This window comes from Kryptolebias marmoratus, linkage group LG7 (assembly GCF_001649575.2).
Source record: "Kryptolebias marmoratus isolate JLee-2015 linkage group LG7, ASM164957v2, whole genome shotgun sequence".
NCBI classification, from domain to species: domain Eukaryota; kingdom Metazoa; phylum Chordata; class Actinopteri; order Cyprinodontiformes; family Rivulidae; genus Kryptolebias; species Kryptolebias marmoratus.
The window spans coordinates 5,661,386-5,674,526 of NC_051436.1; the positions used below are offsets into that span (position 1 = coordinate 5,661,386).

A 13,141-nucleotide genomic window follows, 5' to 3' on the forward strand; every position below is an offset into this window, starting at 1 on the left:
TGTCTTCTTCGTGGGTTATTTGGGGTTATTTTGTATTCCACGCTACACAAACCCACAAAGAAGAGACTAGACCGCAGAAACGGTGGCGAATCACTTTAGAAACAATAAATATTGGGTTAAAATTGCGGGAAACTTGCAGCGTTTTGGGCAAAATTGCAAAAAGTTGCGATTTCGCGGAGTTTGCTTGATTTTGCGTTAATAATTGCGATCCCAACATCGCGAAATCTTGGAGGGTCTACTAAATACACCTGGAATCAGACATTTACGTGCACTCATTACTTTGGAGTTTCCAACATCTGATCTGAACGATTCTTTTTTCCAGGACTTACAGCTTCAGTGGTTTTTAAAAACAACAACCATTAACGGTGCAAACAAACAACCAGAGCGTGTCTGACCCGCGGCATGGCTCACCCTGAAGGAGATCTCCGTGGTCATGGTGAACCCGTGGGTGATGTACGGCTCGTCGTCATTTGTTCGGCCCTTCCAGCAGTCCAGCTCCACGCAGCGGCAGCCGGTCAGCAGAACCTGCCTGTACATCTCCACCGAGGAGAGCCCGGTCAGCTGACCCGCTGTGGAGCGGCACACACACACACACACACACACACAGAGAAACAAGGGATGTAAAACCCAAACCTGAAAGAGGCAACGCAGCAAAACCGAGCGTTACAGCGAACAGGGAAGTCCATCCTCTTTTAATTCTTGGGTTTCATCTCTACGAACATAATAAAAATGATCTTGTCTTTATAAAGTGACCCTACGGATCATTATTCCCCAAAAATGGAAAAGCTGTGCGCAGAAAAAAACTAGAACTTTAAGTTGCAAATGCACCCGATTGATTTGCTGATCACCATCACTGTGACTTCCTCCAAAAACAAACAAAAAAAACATTTTTTTCTGCTCTGGGGCAGACAGATGTGCGTTAACACAACGCCAAGGTTTAGGCAGACGAGACCAAAGTGGAGAAGTTGGACCATAATTCAGAGCGTATCGGCCCGAACGCCTCGCAGTAACTGTCAAGCACGGCGGTGGAGGGGTCATGATTTGGGCTCGTTCTACAGCCACAGAAGCTGGGCGCCTCGCAGTCGCCGAGCCGACCGGGAGATCAACACAGTACAGGGTTAAATGCGAGACAGATAAAGCGTGGACCAAGTGGGTCGTGATGCGACGAGACAGAGATCCCGAACACAGCACCAAATCTACAACGGAATGGTTAAAAAATGAGGGGGATAAAAAATGAAAGTGCTGTAATGGTTCAGTCAAAGTCTGGCCTCTGATCTGACTCGAATGTGGTGAGATTTTAAGAAACCTGTTACAGAAAAATGTCTGTAAAACCTCAAAGAAATGAAGCAACCCTGTAAAGAAGAGTGGGTCAAAATCCCTCTACGACCATGAGAGACACTGATAGAGGACAACTACTTCAGGTTATCACTGCTAGTTTCTACACACTATCAAATCAAAGAGGGGACTTTGTTGTTTCCACACAGCTTTTTCATTTTGGGTTTGTTAAATAAGGAATGGCACGGTGGAATCGGTTGTGTGGTTTTGCACACTCGAGGTTGGATTTAAATCATTTTAGAACCTGGCAAAGACCAGATCATTCCGATTATGTCCTCACACCTTAGAATTAAAAAAAAGTGTGGACTTACCTGCTCCCGCGACATTAAATGACCCATTACGTTTGACATTATAAGAGTCTTACTTGTGAGGTACGTGTTGTGAGAGGAGTTGATGAAGTAGTGAGACAGCGGCTGGTTCATGTCGTCGTTGAGGTCCAGCTTCTCCGGAGGTATGATGAGGTTTTCCTCCCCGATCAGATAGTCATTGAAAGCCTGCATGGAGATCTGGTCTGCAAGGGAGTGGGACACGGATGGTGAGTTTGTGTAAAACCAGGAGTGCCACCAACCGTACACAATACGCCCATCAGACGCCTGTCAGAGTCACCAAAATCCACAGCAATCCCAAAGACATGTCTAGAGTTGGACCACAGACAAGGTTTTTACAACGGGTTCATCTGTGACCTTGACCTTTGACCCTGTGACATGGAAATCAATAAGGATCATCCCTGACATGTGAGGTACCCAGCCGTGCAGTTTGACATTCCTATGTTACGCAGGGTCAGAGTTAAAGCAGCGTCAAGGTTTTCGCAAAAGGGTCACCTGTGACCTTGACCTCTGACCCTGTGACATGGAAATCAATAGGGATCATCCCTGATACGTGAGGTACCCAGCCGTGCAGTTTGACATTCCTACATTGCCTGGTTGCTTAGGTAGAGCACAGACAAAGTTGTCACAAAAGGATCACCTGTGACCTTGACCTTTGACATGGAAATCCATAGGGATCATCCCTGATGTGTGAGGTTCCCAGCCATGCAGTTCGACATTCCTACGTTACACAGGTGCAGAGTTAGTGCAACATCAAGGTTTTCACAAAAGGGTCACCTGTGACCTTGACCTTTGACCCTGTGCCCTTGAAATCAATAGGTATCATCCCTGACATGTGAGGTGTCCAGCTGTTGAGTTATCAATTTAGTGCTGGGACAAGAAATTGCCGGCACTGTACTTAATTACGACTGGTAAAAATATTCAGAAAACAAAATGAATTTGACTGGAATGTTGGAATAACTGACTGCAGTTTGAGGAGCAGGGAGGGGTTCTCACACAAGAAGTTCCCCGTTAGGACCTTGATAAACGGGGGCAGATCAAAGCTCGATCTGTGGGTCGGGGGTTAAGATCACGTTCCTCGGTTTTGCGCATCTTTATCCGCACAGAACCACAGCAGAACACGTGAAATACGTCTTCCGTCGGGAAGCGGACGCAGCCCGTTTTCACTTGAAAGGACAGAAAACGGACGTGGCTGGAACCTCCGCTGTAAATAAAAATAAAATAAACCCCAGTAGACCAATCAGAACCTCTGGGTTCTGAACCTGCCTTGAATCAAACAAAAAGAAAGTTCAGATGTTCTAAGCTCCAAGCTGCTCACTTCTCTCCAGCCGGCCCGCGCTGGTCTCGTATTTCTCCATGATATTCCGAACCTGGGATTCCCTCAGCGGCGGGTACAGCACCTCATTCAGCCTGGGGTCCCGCTGCGTGTGGTTGAGGAAGTTCATGAACTGATCCAAAGTGATAAATAACTTCTTCTTGGAGCCGCTGGAGCAGAGAGACAGAAGGTTATCAGTCAGCGTGAGCGGGCAGGAAGATCTTGATTTTGAACAGCTGATTATTAGAACGTAAGGTCCTCTGCACAGACTGATATTTTAAAAGGTCCAGAAGATAAACCCATTTAAGGCTTTATAAGTTAATAAAAGAATCTTAAAATCTATACGATAAAAGACAGGTAGCCAATGTAAAGAGGCCAGTGTAGGCCTTATATGGTCAAGCTTCCTGGTTCCTGTAAGAAGCCGTGGAAGAAACTGAGGTGTGTGTCCCATACCATTCTTCAAAGATGGTTTGTAACTCCGGCCTTTGACCCATGTGGTCGAGCAGTTCCATAAAAACAGGAAACTTTAAGTCTTTGGCTTTAACTCCATAATGCTGAAAAAAAAAAAAAAGACAAACAGGATTAGGTCGCAACATATATATAAAAAAACAGTTTGGTAACCACTGCTTTATAAGATGTTTTCGGAACTGCCCGTTCCTTTTCAAAGTTCCTTTATTTGAACAAAAACATATAGAGAGGATTTCTTTTCTTCTTTTTTTTTTTAAATCAAGCTTGTAGCATCAGTGGTGCTGTCAGGAAAAGTCGGCACATATTTCATCTGTTCTTCTGTACAACCAGCAGGAGGCGCCAGAGTACAGCGACCAGAGGAGAAACCCTGACAGCAGCTCCTGTCCTCAAACTAAAACAAACCAAAACCATAAAGGGGCGATCTCAAAGGGATTTAGATAAAGACACCGACTCTACCGAACAACAAACGCCTGACTGCACAGAAAATCTGCGGGACGATACGTCCACAGGGTCAGACGAATCAATGAACACATCTGAGAAGATAATAAGATAAAGTTTTCATCTCGTTGGAAACCGTTTGGTTCGTTTGGTCTGAAGAGCCGATGCTCCTTTATCCCCAACACCGACACACAGATCCCTTAGCTACATTTAGAAATAACGGGGTAAAGATGCTTTCATTGGTTCAAACCCTACGAAAAGTTAAATGTTTTTAACCTTTCAAATGTCTCTACATGTTGTCTTTTTTTTAAATAGGACTAAAAAAACGTTAGAAAAACGAGCCGTTTCACAGCTCCTTGGAAGCGAACCAAAAGAGAATTCCTTTTTTTTTTTTCTTTCCCGTGCAGCTCGTTGGGTGGGGCTCGTTACAAATGATTCCTTCTTTCTTTAGACAACCGGCACATAACAGAAGGTGTTAATTCGGTCATCGGAGGTTATTCCGGGTTTTGTTCAACCTCCAGTTGGTTCCGAGGTCGAGGAACGAGACGCGGACATCTCAGTGTTTCCGATTTTACAGTTTTGCTGAAGAGGTTTTAGATTTTGGCAGCTCTGGTCCGCGGGGTGCCTCAGGGCTCTACACTCGGACCCGTTCTGTTTACTTCCCGTACGCTTCATTTGGGCCAATCGGCACCAAAACTCAGCTGGGTTCTGTCGTTCGCGGTTTGTTGATTTACCCGTTCATTGTTCAACACAATAAAAACTGGATGTCTGATGATTTTTGGTTTCTTTTCGGCTAAATCTTGAGGAAATCCTGAGTTCTGCACCAAAACGAGCTGGAATATTGAAAGGAAAACTGAATAACTTCCAACAAATTCTAAATCTTTTTGCTTCAAATGCCCGTCTCTCCTATGGTACACAACAGCTTCCACTGTGTCATTATTTATCAAACAAAAACGAAGCTGTTAGTGTAAAACAACAACAACAAGAAGTGATTCAGCAGCTTGTAAAACCACCTTCAGCAGCAATAACTCAAAGTAGGAGTTTTCTGTGTGGTTTCTTCCGGAGGCATTTTGGCCCACGGAGGCATTTTGGCAAAAGTTACGACGTTGCTTCAGCTCGTTGAGGTTCGCAAACATTCGTTTCTCCCCACCGCAGCCTTTCAATCGGGTCGATGTCCGGACATTAACTGGGCCACGCCTCCATTCTTTTTCTCTCTTTTTCTTTTTTTTTTTTTAACCCATTCTGTTGTAGATTTCCTGCCGCGTTTGGGATCACCGTCCCGTTGCAGGAGCGAGTTTTAACCAAGCTACAGCTGCCGGTCCGAAACGAGCCCGTATCACGCCGCCTCCACCTCCGTGTTTAACAGTCTGCAGGAGGCGTTTCTGCCCATTTTGTTGCGTTTTATTATTGGTTAACCATCTCCGCTCTGGTCTCCTCTTCCGCCCCAGCCTGCCGTCGTGAACTTTAACCTCTGACTTGCCGACTGAGGCCTGCAGACCCTGAGGCGGAGCTTCTGGGTCCTGGAAGGCGGTGGCGTTTCTTCGACTGCACGGCTTACACGTGCGGACACTGACCGGTCAGCGCTTGTGAAACTGGGCAAAAGTGATCGTGACCCATGTCAGAGTTTCCAGATTATCCAGTCCAGACTAGTTTGTCTTTTTGTGGTGCATGATGGAAAGTGTTTTACACACGAACCGATTAACGATTACCTTGTTGATGAGGAGCTTACACTTGTCCAGAGCTTCGTCCACCCGCTTTTTATCGCCGAACATCTTCTGAAAACTGGGAAGCAAAAGAGGAAAAAAGGAGTTCGCTCAGATCGCTGTCAGCTTTAAACGAGACGCTTCGGGTCAGAAGGCGGCGAAAAGGAACGCCGCCGCCGCCGCCGAGCAGACGAGACGAGAGAGAAAGTGGAAGAGAAACAGAGAAGTGGGAAAGAAAGTAGAAGTGTTTCTACAGGGAGGAAGGTGGCGGGGGAGTCGGGGGAGGCGGGGGGAGGCTTCGACTCACTGCTTTAAGTGAATATTCCCGTCCTGGTTCACGTAAAGCTTTAGCTTGATGTACCTGAAACAAACGAAGGGAGGCGGGTTTCATTCAGGTTACCGTAAAGGAAAATAAAAATCTGCGCCGTTCGACGGGGCGACTCCCACGCGAGCCTTACGCTTTGTACAGGTAGGTCTTCCGGGACTCGTTGCGGGACAGGATGTTTGTGGCGATAGAGAAGAGCTCCTCGGCCCAAATCTGAAAACACAGGAGCGCACGAAACCCTGAGAGCCGCGGCACGAAACACGAAACACACGGTGCCGCTTTACGACTCGTCAACACGAGCGGTCGGCTCGCAGGTTACCTCTGCCGTGTCCTCCTGCACCGCCATGAAGTTGAGGAACGTCAAGTTGACCAGGTCCGAGCCGTACACGATGGTCAGCAGCCTCTCCACGGGGAAATCCGATGCCACGCCCGAGTCCAGCATCGCCCTCAGCTTCAGGTCCTGATGGAGACAGAAACCGATCAACCAAACGACTCCTTTTTTCCGCCCACCGACTCGCTCTGAGTCTTCCTCCGTCACGTCTCAGACCACAGAGGAAAAGGGTCTACAAAAGGAACGGGTCTCCAACCCTGGTCCTCGAGGGCCACCGTCCTGCAGGTTTTCCTTGTTCCTCTGCTCCAACACACCTGATTCAGTGGTTAAATCACCTCTTCATGTTCTGCAGAAGTCTGTTAATCACCCATTGATTTAAAACAGGTGCGTTGGAGCAGAGAAACAAGTAAAACCTGCAGGACGGCGGCCCTCCAGGACCAGGATTGGAGACCTGTTTTAAATCAATGGGTGACTAACAGGCTTCTGCAGAACATGAAGAGGTGATTTAACCACTGAATCAGTTGTGTTGGAGCAGAGAAACAAGGAAAACCTGCAGGACGGCGGCCCTCCAGGACCAGGATTGGAGACCGCTGCCATTGAGAATCTTTGGGATGTGCTGGAGAAGGCTTTGCGCAGCGGTCGGACTCTACCATCATCAATGCAAGATGTTGGTGAAGAATTAATGCAAAACTGGATGGAAATAAATCTTGTGACATCGCAGAAGCTTATCGAAACGTCGCCACAGCGGGTGTGTGCCATAACCAAAGATAAAGGGAGCAGAGGTGTCCAATCCTGGTCCTTGAGGGCCACCATCCTGCATGTTTTACCTGTTCCTCTGCTCCAACGCACCTGTTTTAAATCAATGTGTGATTAACAGGCTTCTGCAGAACATGAAGAGGTGATTTAACCTCTGAATCAGGTGTGTTGGAGCAGAGGAACAAGGAAAACCTGCAGGACGGTGGTCCTCCAGGACCAGGATTGGAGACCCCTGCTTTACACCATCCTTTTATTTACCCCCTGCTACAGTTTACAGTTTTTCCAGCTGCCAAAAACCGCCGAAGGACAAAAGCGCTGGTTATTCAAATTCGTGGTTCAGCGGGACGGAGCGCAGCCGAACGCCTCGTTGCACTTCCTCGTGCGCGGCGCTCTGCCCGTTTACCGTCAGGCCCTTTGAGCTGCAAGAAGTTTTTTTTTTTTTTTCTGCTGTTTCATCGAAGAACCTCCACCGCGAATCTTTCATCCCAACGCTGCCGCTAAAACCACAACGGATGCCAAAGCTTTCCTCGAAATATGAGCTTTTTTCCCCCCCCTCCCTCAACTACATGATTTCTTTTCTTTTTTTTATTTCCAGACAACGAACGGGTCCGTTTGGGTTCTTATCTCAAGAGTGACGCAGCCAGAGGAGTCCACAAGACGCGGCACAAATGTACCGACGTTCCTCTTGGTTTAGAGAACGTGAAAGTTCCTAAAATAAGAGTTTTTTTCCTTTCCAAATAAAAACGCTGAGTCACAGTAAACCATAAGTCTGTCTCATATGTGATTTATTTCTGTCCTCGTCTTCCTAAACGTTTGTTTTTGTTGTCCGGCTGACAAATGACTTCCCTTCAGTCGAGTAATTTCATCCAAATCAAGTCCAAGTGATCATTTTAGGAAGAACGAGCCCGAAGAACGCCATCCCCACAGTTGAGCACGGAGGTGGCAGCATTATGGTTTGGGGTCCGAGACGACTTCCTGCGTCGACGAGCCAACGGAAGGGACGGGCGCCGGGAGCCGTCGGCCGGGCAGCAATAAAGATGGGTCGCAAAACGGGTCCCCTGGCATGGATCGCCGCGGCGACGGAGGCCGAACAGGAAGCGCGTTCGGGTCAGCAGCGTCGACCGGCGGAGGGATTCGTCGAGTTGCGGCAGCCAAGAAACCTGAAGGATTCTGGGGAGGAAACACAAACCCAACACCCCTCCGAGGAACGTGGCGCCACCGAGCTCGCTATCGATTGTGAGTCGGGTTTTTACTCCAGGATCGGAAACTCTTAACTCCGGGACGCAGAACAACAACCTGAGCCCCATTTGAGTTTTTTTTCTGCATTTATTTATTCATTTTTGTTGTTGTTGAAGTCTCTATCCAATAATAATAATAATAAGAAGAAATAATAAATCAGAAACTTTTCATTTCTTTGTGAGAAAACGTGTAAAAATCAACAGGAGACCAAACAGTTATTCTCCCTCTTCTACTGTTTTCCCCCACTTTTCCGTCACGCTGCAGGAGGAAATTAATCAGGTTTACTTTGTTGCCCAGAGAAACGTGTGAACTGAAAGCTGCACAAGTCAAACCACCAACTTATTACTTAAAAAAATTAAAACAAACCCTCCCTGACCACCGAGCTGCTTCGGAGGTTTAAGAAAGCTTTTTTTTCTGGTCCAACTGAGCCACGTTCTGCTGGATCTCTGAGCTCTAAATGTTTTATGAGACTCACGGCTAATTATTCTCGCTGTTCAGAATCCAAATAAAATCAAATAAAACCAAAAACCTGATCTGATCTGCAGTGGGGTTCGGTCCTGGAGGACCTCCATCCTGCAGGTTTTATTTTCCTAACAGAAGCGAGAGCAGCAAATCAGACCCGTGCCGTCGACAGAATCGTTAATCGTTGCTGTTGTGTTTCAGCGGCGTCTCGGACGGACGTAGGCGCCCCCCCCCCCCGCCGGCCAAGAGTCACTGGTTATATCACTTCGTGTCTGACAGCCCATCTGTCAGCAGGCTCATTAGCAAACCGTCAACCTTTGCACCGCCGCCGTCGCCGTCACTCGAGGAGGAAGTCAGTGAGAGCGAGGCGGGGGGGTGAAAGTGTCGTTCTCCCACCCGGACACCCCGAGGCGTTACAAACCTTCGGATGGCGCGCGTACTTCCCCCATCTGGTGTCCCTGATCAAGTGGACGTCCAGGACGTCAGGCTCCTGAAGAAGACAGAGAGGAAGACTCGGGTTAGCGCTGGTTGGTTGGACCGGTGTTCGGGACACGTCTTTAACGAGTAAAACTATTCCTGCTGGAGAAAAAAACACAGGTGAGTTTTAAAGAAGCTTTTAAACTGAAATCAAACTGATTCCGAACACTTCCTGTTTCAGTCATTCCTGACCGACCCGTTCAGCGATGTTACGACTTTTTATAAATCTTTTACTGTTTGAATTATTCAACTTTATTTTTATTTTGAATTATTCGGTTTACTTTGAAATCTACTTCATCACTTCCTCGTTTTCCATCTTCTTCTGCTCTTTTTAGCTGCTGTTTTGCTCTCCAATCTGTAGCTTTTAGCTACTGTTTTGGGAATTTTACCTTTTAGCTACTATGTTGCTTTTTTTTTGCTCTTAGTTATTATTTGATGAAGCTTTTAGCTACTGTTTTGTTGATCTAATCTAATTTTATTATTCTGCCGCCAATCAGCCTTCAATCAGCTGTCAATCAGCCATCATTCGGCTGTCAAACAGCCATCATTCGGCTGTCACTCAGCCTTCAGTCAGCTGTCATTCAGACATTAATCAGTCTTTATTCAGCTGTCAATCAGCCGTCAATAACAACAGTGTATTTTTCCACAAACAGCTCTTAGTCGTGTTTTTATCATCAGTGTAGATAAACCTGCAGGAAGCAGAGACTGAACTCAGACCCTTCAGCTGATTGGCTGCAGCTTCATGAAGCTTCTTCTCTTCCTGTTTCAGATTTTACCTCCTGGAGACACAAAACATCTGCTGACGTGTTTCCGTCTGAGCCGAGCGTTTCAGAGAGTCGGGACCCGAGCCGACTTGGGAAAGACACGAGACCAAAAAAAATGAGGAGGGTTGAAGCGGAGGAGGGTTGGAGCGGAGGAGGGGAGCGCGGTCGTAAACCCCGACCATAAACATGCGCGTCGGCCCGGATAAATATTTGTTTAGACCCGCAGGAATCCTCACTCCGACCCATCAACTCCAAAAATTCTGTTTCCTCTCGGATTGGAGCAGCTGTTGGGATTCTCCGTCCCCGCCCGCCGCGTCCGTCTGTTAGCAAAATATCTCATGAATTATGGGTCTGATTTTTATGAAACTTTCAGGAGGTAATCACTAGATGCACGTCTGCAAGTGATTAGCTTTTGGAGTCAGCCCAATTCAAAATGGCCACCACAGGCAACTGAGCTTGAATTTCACAAAAATGGCTACAGTTCAGTCAGTTTTAAAGATGATGGGCTAAAATTTGGTGTGGTGGTAGCTGAGAGTCATTTATAACACATACTCTGAGCACTAACTGATTGAACAATATCTGTTTTAAAATATTTGCCTTTACTGTATGGAGTCAATCGTTCCTGTCTGTTAGCAAAATATCTCGTGAACCACAGGACTGGTTTTAATGAAACTTATAGAGAGTAATCACTAGATGTATGTCTGCAAGTGATTAACTTTTGGAGTCAGCCAGATTCAAGATGGCCGCCACAGCCACCTGAGCTTAAATATCACAAATATGGCTACAGTTCAGTCAGCTTTATAGATGACGAGCTAAAATTCGGCGTGGTGGTAGCTGAGAGTCATACTGCGAGCGTGAGAACGCGCGCCACATCCTCGTTGAGGTTTGATCACAACAGGCCTCAGCGCCGTCATTCCTCAACACAAAGAGGCGCCGGCGTTTCAGCGGGTTGGGCCGCTCTCTCATTCTCTCCAAAAACCTGTAGATCCACTCCCCGTCTGCGCCGCTGTAATAAAACCTTCTGCCCGCTCCGGCTCAGCCTTTCAGTCGCCCGCTCCGCCGGGAGTAAAAGGTCAGGAGCGCCGGGCCAATCAGGCCACGCCGCCTCAGACGCCGTGCTCTGATTGGCCCGCGGAGAGGAAGTGATTTTTCTGCAGGGGGTTGGGGGGAGGGGGGACTTGATGAGTTTTGGGTCTGTAGGACACGCCTCCTGTCCCGCGGGAGGTGGGCTCGTTCTGTGGAGCGATGAGACTACAACTGCGTCTCGGCTCCGTCCACATGTCCCCCGCCGCAGTGAGGAAATCTAACCGCCGAAACCTGAGAACACACACACACACACACACACCCTCCACGTGCAGGTCTCCACTTGTGAAACATCCTGACCTGTTGAGCAAGACGGGGTGTGTGTGTGTGAGTGTGTGTGTGTGTGAGAGCGACACTCTGTGAGACGGTTTGCAGACAACGAAAGGCCCGGCGTCTCCGTCCTCCGAGGAATGCATGTCGCCCGCCGCCTCCTCCCGTCAGAGATGTCGACCGAGAGGACGAGGAATAACGGAGGTGCACCCGAGGGATGACTCTCAGCTACCAACATGCCGAATTTCAGCTCCACATCTGCAAAAATGACCGACTTGTAGCCACGTTTGGGTTTTCAAACGTCAGTTGGCTGTGGCAGCCATCTTGAATCGGGTTGACTCCAAAGATTAATCAGCTGCAGAGGCGCGTCCAGTGATTATCTCCTGAGCATTTTGTTAAAATCCGTCCGGCGGTTCATGAGATATTTTGCTAACAGACGGTCAGAGTCGACTACGCTCAGACTATGTGTTGTCTCAGCTACGACCACGCCAAATTTCAGCTCCGCATCTGTAAGTCTGACTGAGTCGTAGCCGCTTTAGTGTTCTATAAGGAGAGTTGGCTGTGGCGGCCATCTTGACTCAGACTGACTCCAGAAGTTAATCAGCTGCTGACGTAAATCCAGCGACCACTCCCTGAGAGTTTCATCAAAATCCATCAAGTTGTTTGTTAGATATTTCGCTAACAGACAGACGCGGGCAGAAACATCGTCGTCCGCCTTCGGGTTGTGGCGGTGTTTCCTCAGAACCAACGCTCGCCGCAGCGTTGCATCGTGGGTAAACGGGAACGGCTTCGAGTGAAACTGCAGCAGTTAGAGACGAAAGGAACCGAATCGTTCACAGATTCAGAAGATTTATGAACGTTTTTCGGAGGTTTCCGCTCTTGAACGTACCCCCAAAACAGACACGATTTGCGTTTTATAAAAACTTAAATGTTTATTTTTTTAAATGATTAAATGATAATTAATGATTAAATAATAAACTCTGGGACTTTTTTCGACTAAAGTAAAATTCATAAAATCAGGTCTGAAGAGCGATAACGAGTTTGCCCGTGTCTGTTAGCAAAATATCTCACGAGCCGCTGGGCGGATTCAAATGAAACGCTCAGAAAATAACAACTCAACCGACGTCCACAGCTGATTCGCTTCTGGGGTCAGCTGGATTCAAGATGGCCGCCACAGCCAACTGACCTCAACTGGCGCTAAAATGGCTCCAGCTCAGTCAGCTTTAGAGATATCGAGCCGGAATTTTGTGCGGCGGTAGGTGAGAGTCGTCCCCATCAGGCGCCCCGAGTGCAAACGGATCCTACGAGATCCTCGCCATTAACCGCCGGCATCGTCGCTGCCCGTCTGTTAGCAAAATATCTCATGAGCCGCTGGACGGATCTGAATGAAACTTTCAGGATGTAATCGCTGGACGTGCCTCCACAGCTGATTAAAATTTGGAGTCAACGCCGTTTAAGATGGCTTCCACAACCAGATGACAACAGGAACACAGAAACGGCTCCAGCTCAGCCAGATTTACAGATATTCAGCTGAGACTTGGCGTGGTGGTAGCTGAGAGTCGTCCCCGGCACATACTCCGAGCTGTCTCGAGAAGAGGCGTAACGTGGTTTTCAGGGTTCGACCAAAGCCGCTTCAAAGATGATCTCAGTTGGAAACCGGTGAAAGATGGCGGGCGATATGCATTCCTGTGACCAAGGCCTTGTTTTTCGTTATGGGAACGTCAAAGATCTGCAGGTTTTTTTTTGTTTTTTTGGGACCTGAAAGGAACACAAAGCTGCCGGACCGAGGAATTCCGTGTTCGACTCGGTGTTTTCCACTGCGGCGGCTTATCAAGACCCCCCCCCCCCC

At 47.8% G+C, this 13,141-nt stretch overlaps 1 protein-coding gene across 2 annotated transcripts in view; it reads right to left on the reverse strand.

Moving 5' to 3' along the window:
- plcb3 (phospholipase C, beta 3 (phosphatidylinositol-specific)) overlaps positions 1-13,141 on the reverse strand; it is a 54,002-nt gene that overhangs the window by 19,683 nt on the left and 21,178 nt on the right. For both annotated transcript variants that reach the window (XM_017428033.3, XM_017428032.3), the window contains exons 3-11: positions 9,120-9,188; positions 6,230-6,370; positions 6,044-6,123; positions 5,893-5,946; positions 5,592-5,664; positions 3,430-3,530; positions 2,980-3,146; positions 1,700-1,846; positions 412-569 (exon numbers count right to left, since the gene is read on the reverse strand). In XM_017428033.3, the coding sequence (XP_017283522.1) occupies positions 412-569; positions 1,700-1,846; positions 2,980-3,146; positions 3,430-3,530; positions 5,592-5,664; positions 5,893-5,946; positions 6,044-6,123; positions 6,230-6,370; positions 9,120-9,188 (990 nt within the window). The remainder of the gene's footprint in view (positions 1-411; positions 570-1,699; positions 1,847-2,979; positions 3,147-3,429; positions 3,531-5,591; positions 5,665-5,892; positions 5,947-6,043; positions 6,124-6,229; positions 6,371-9,119; positions 9,189-13,141) is intronic.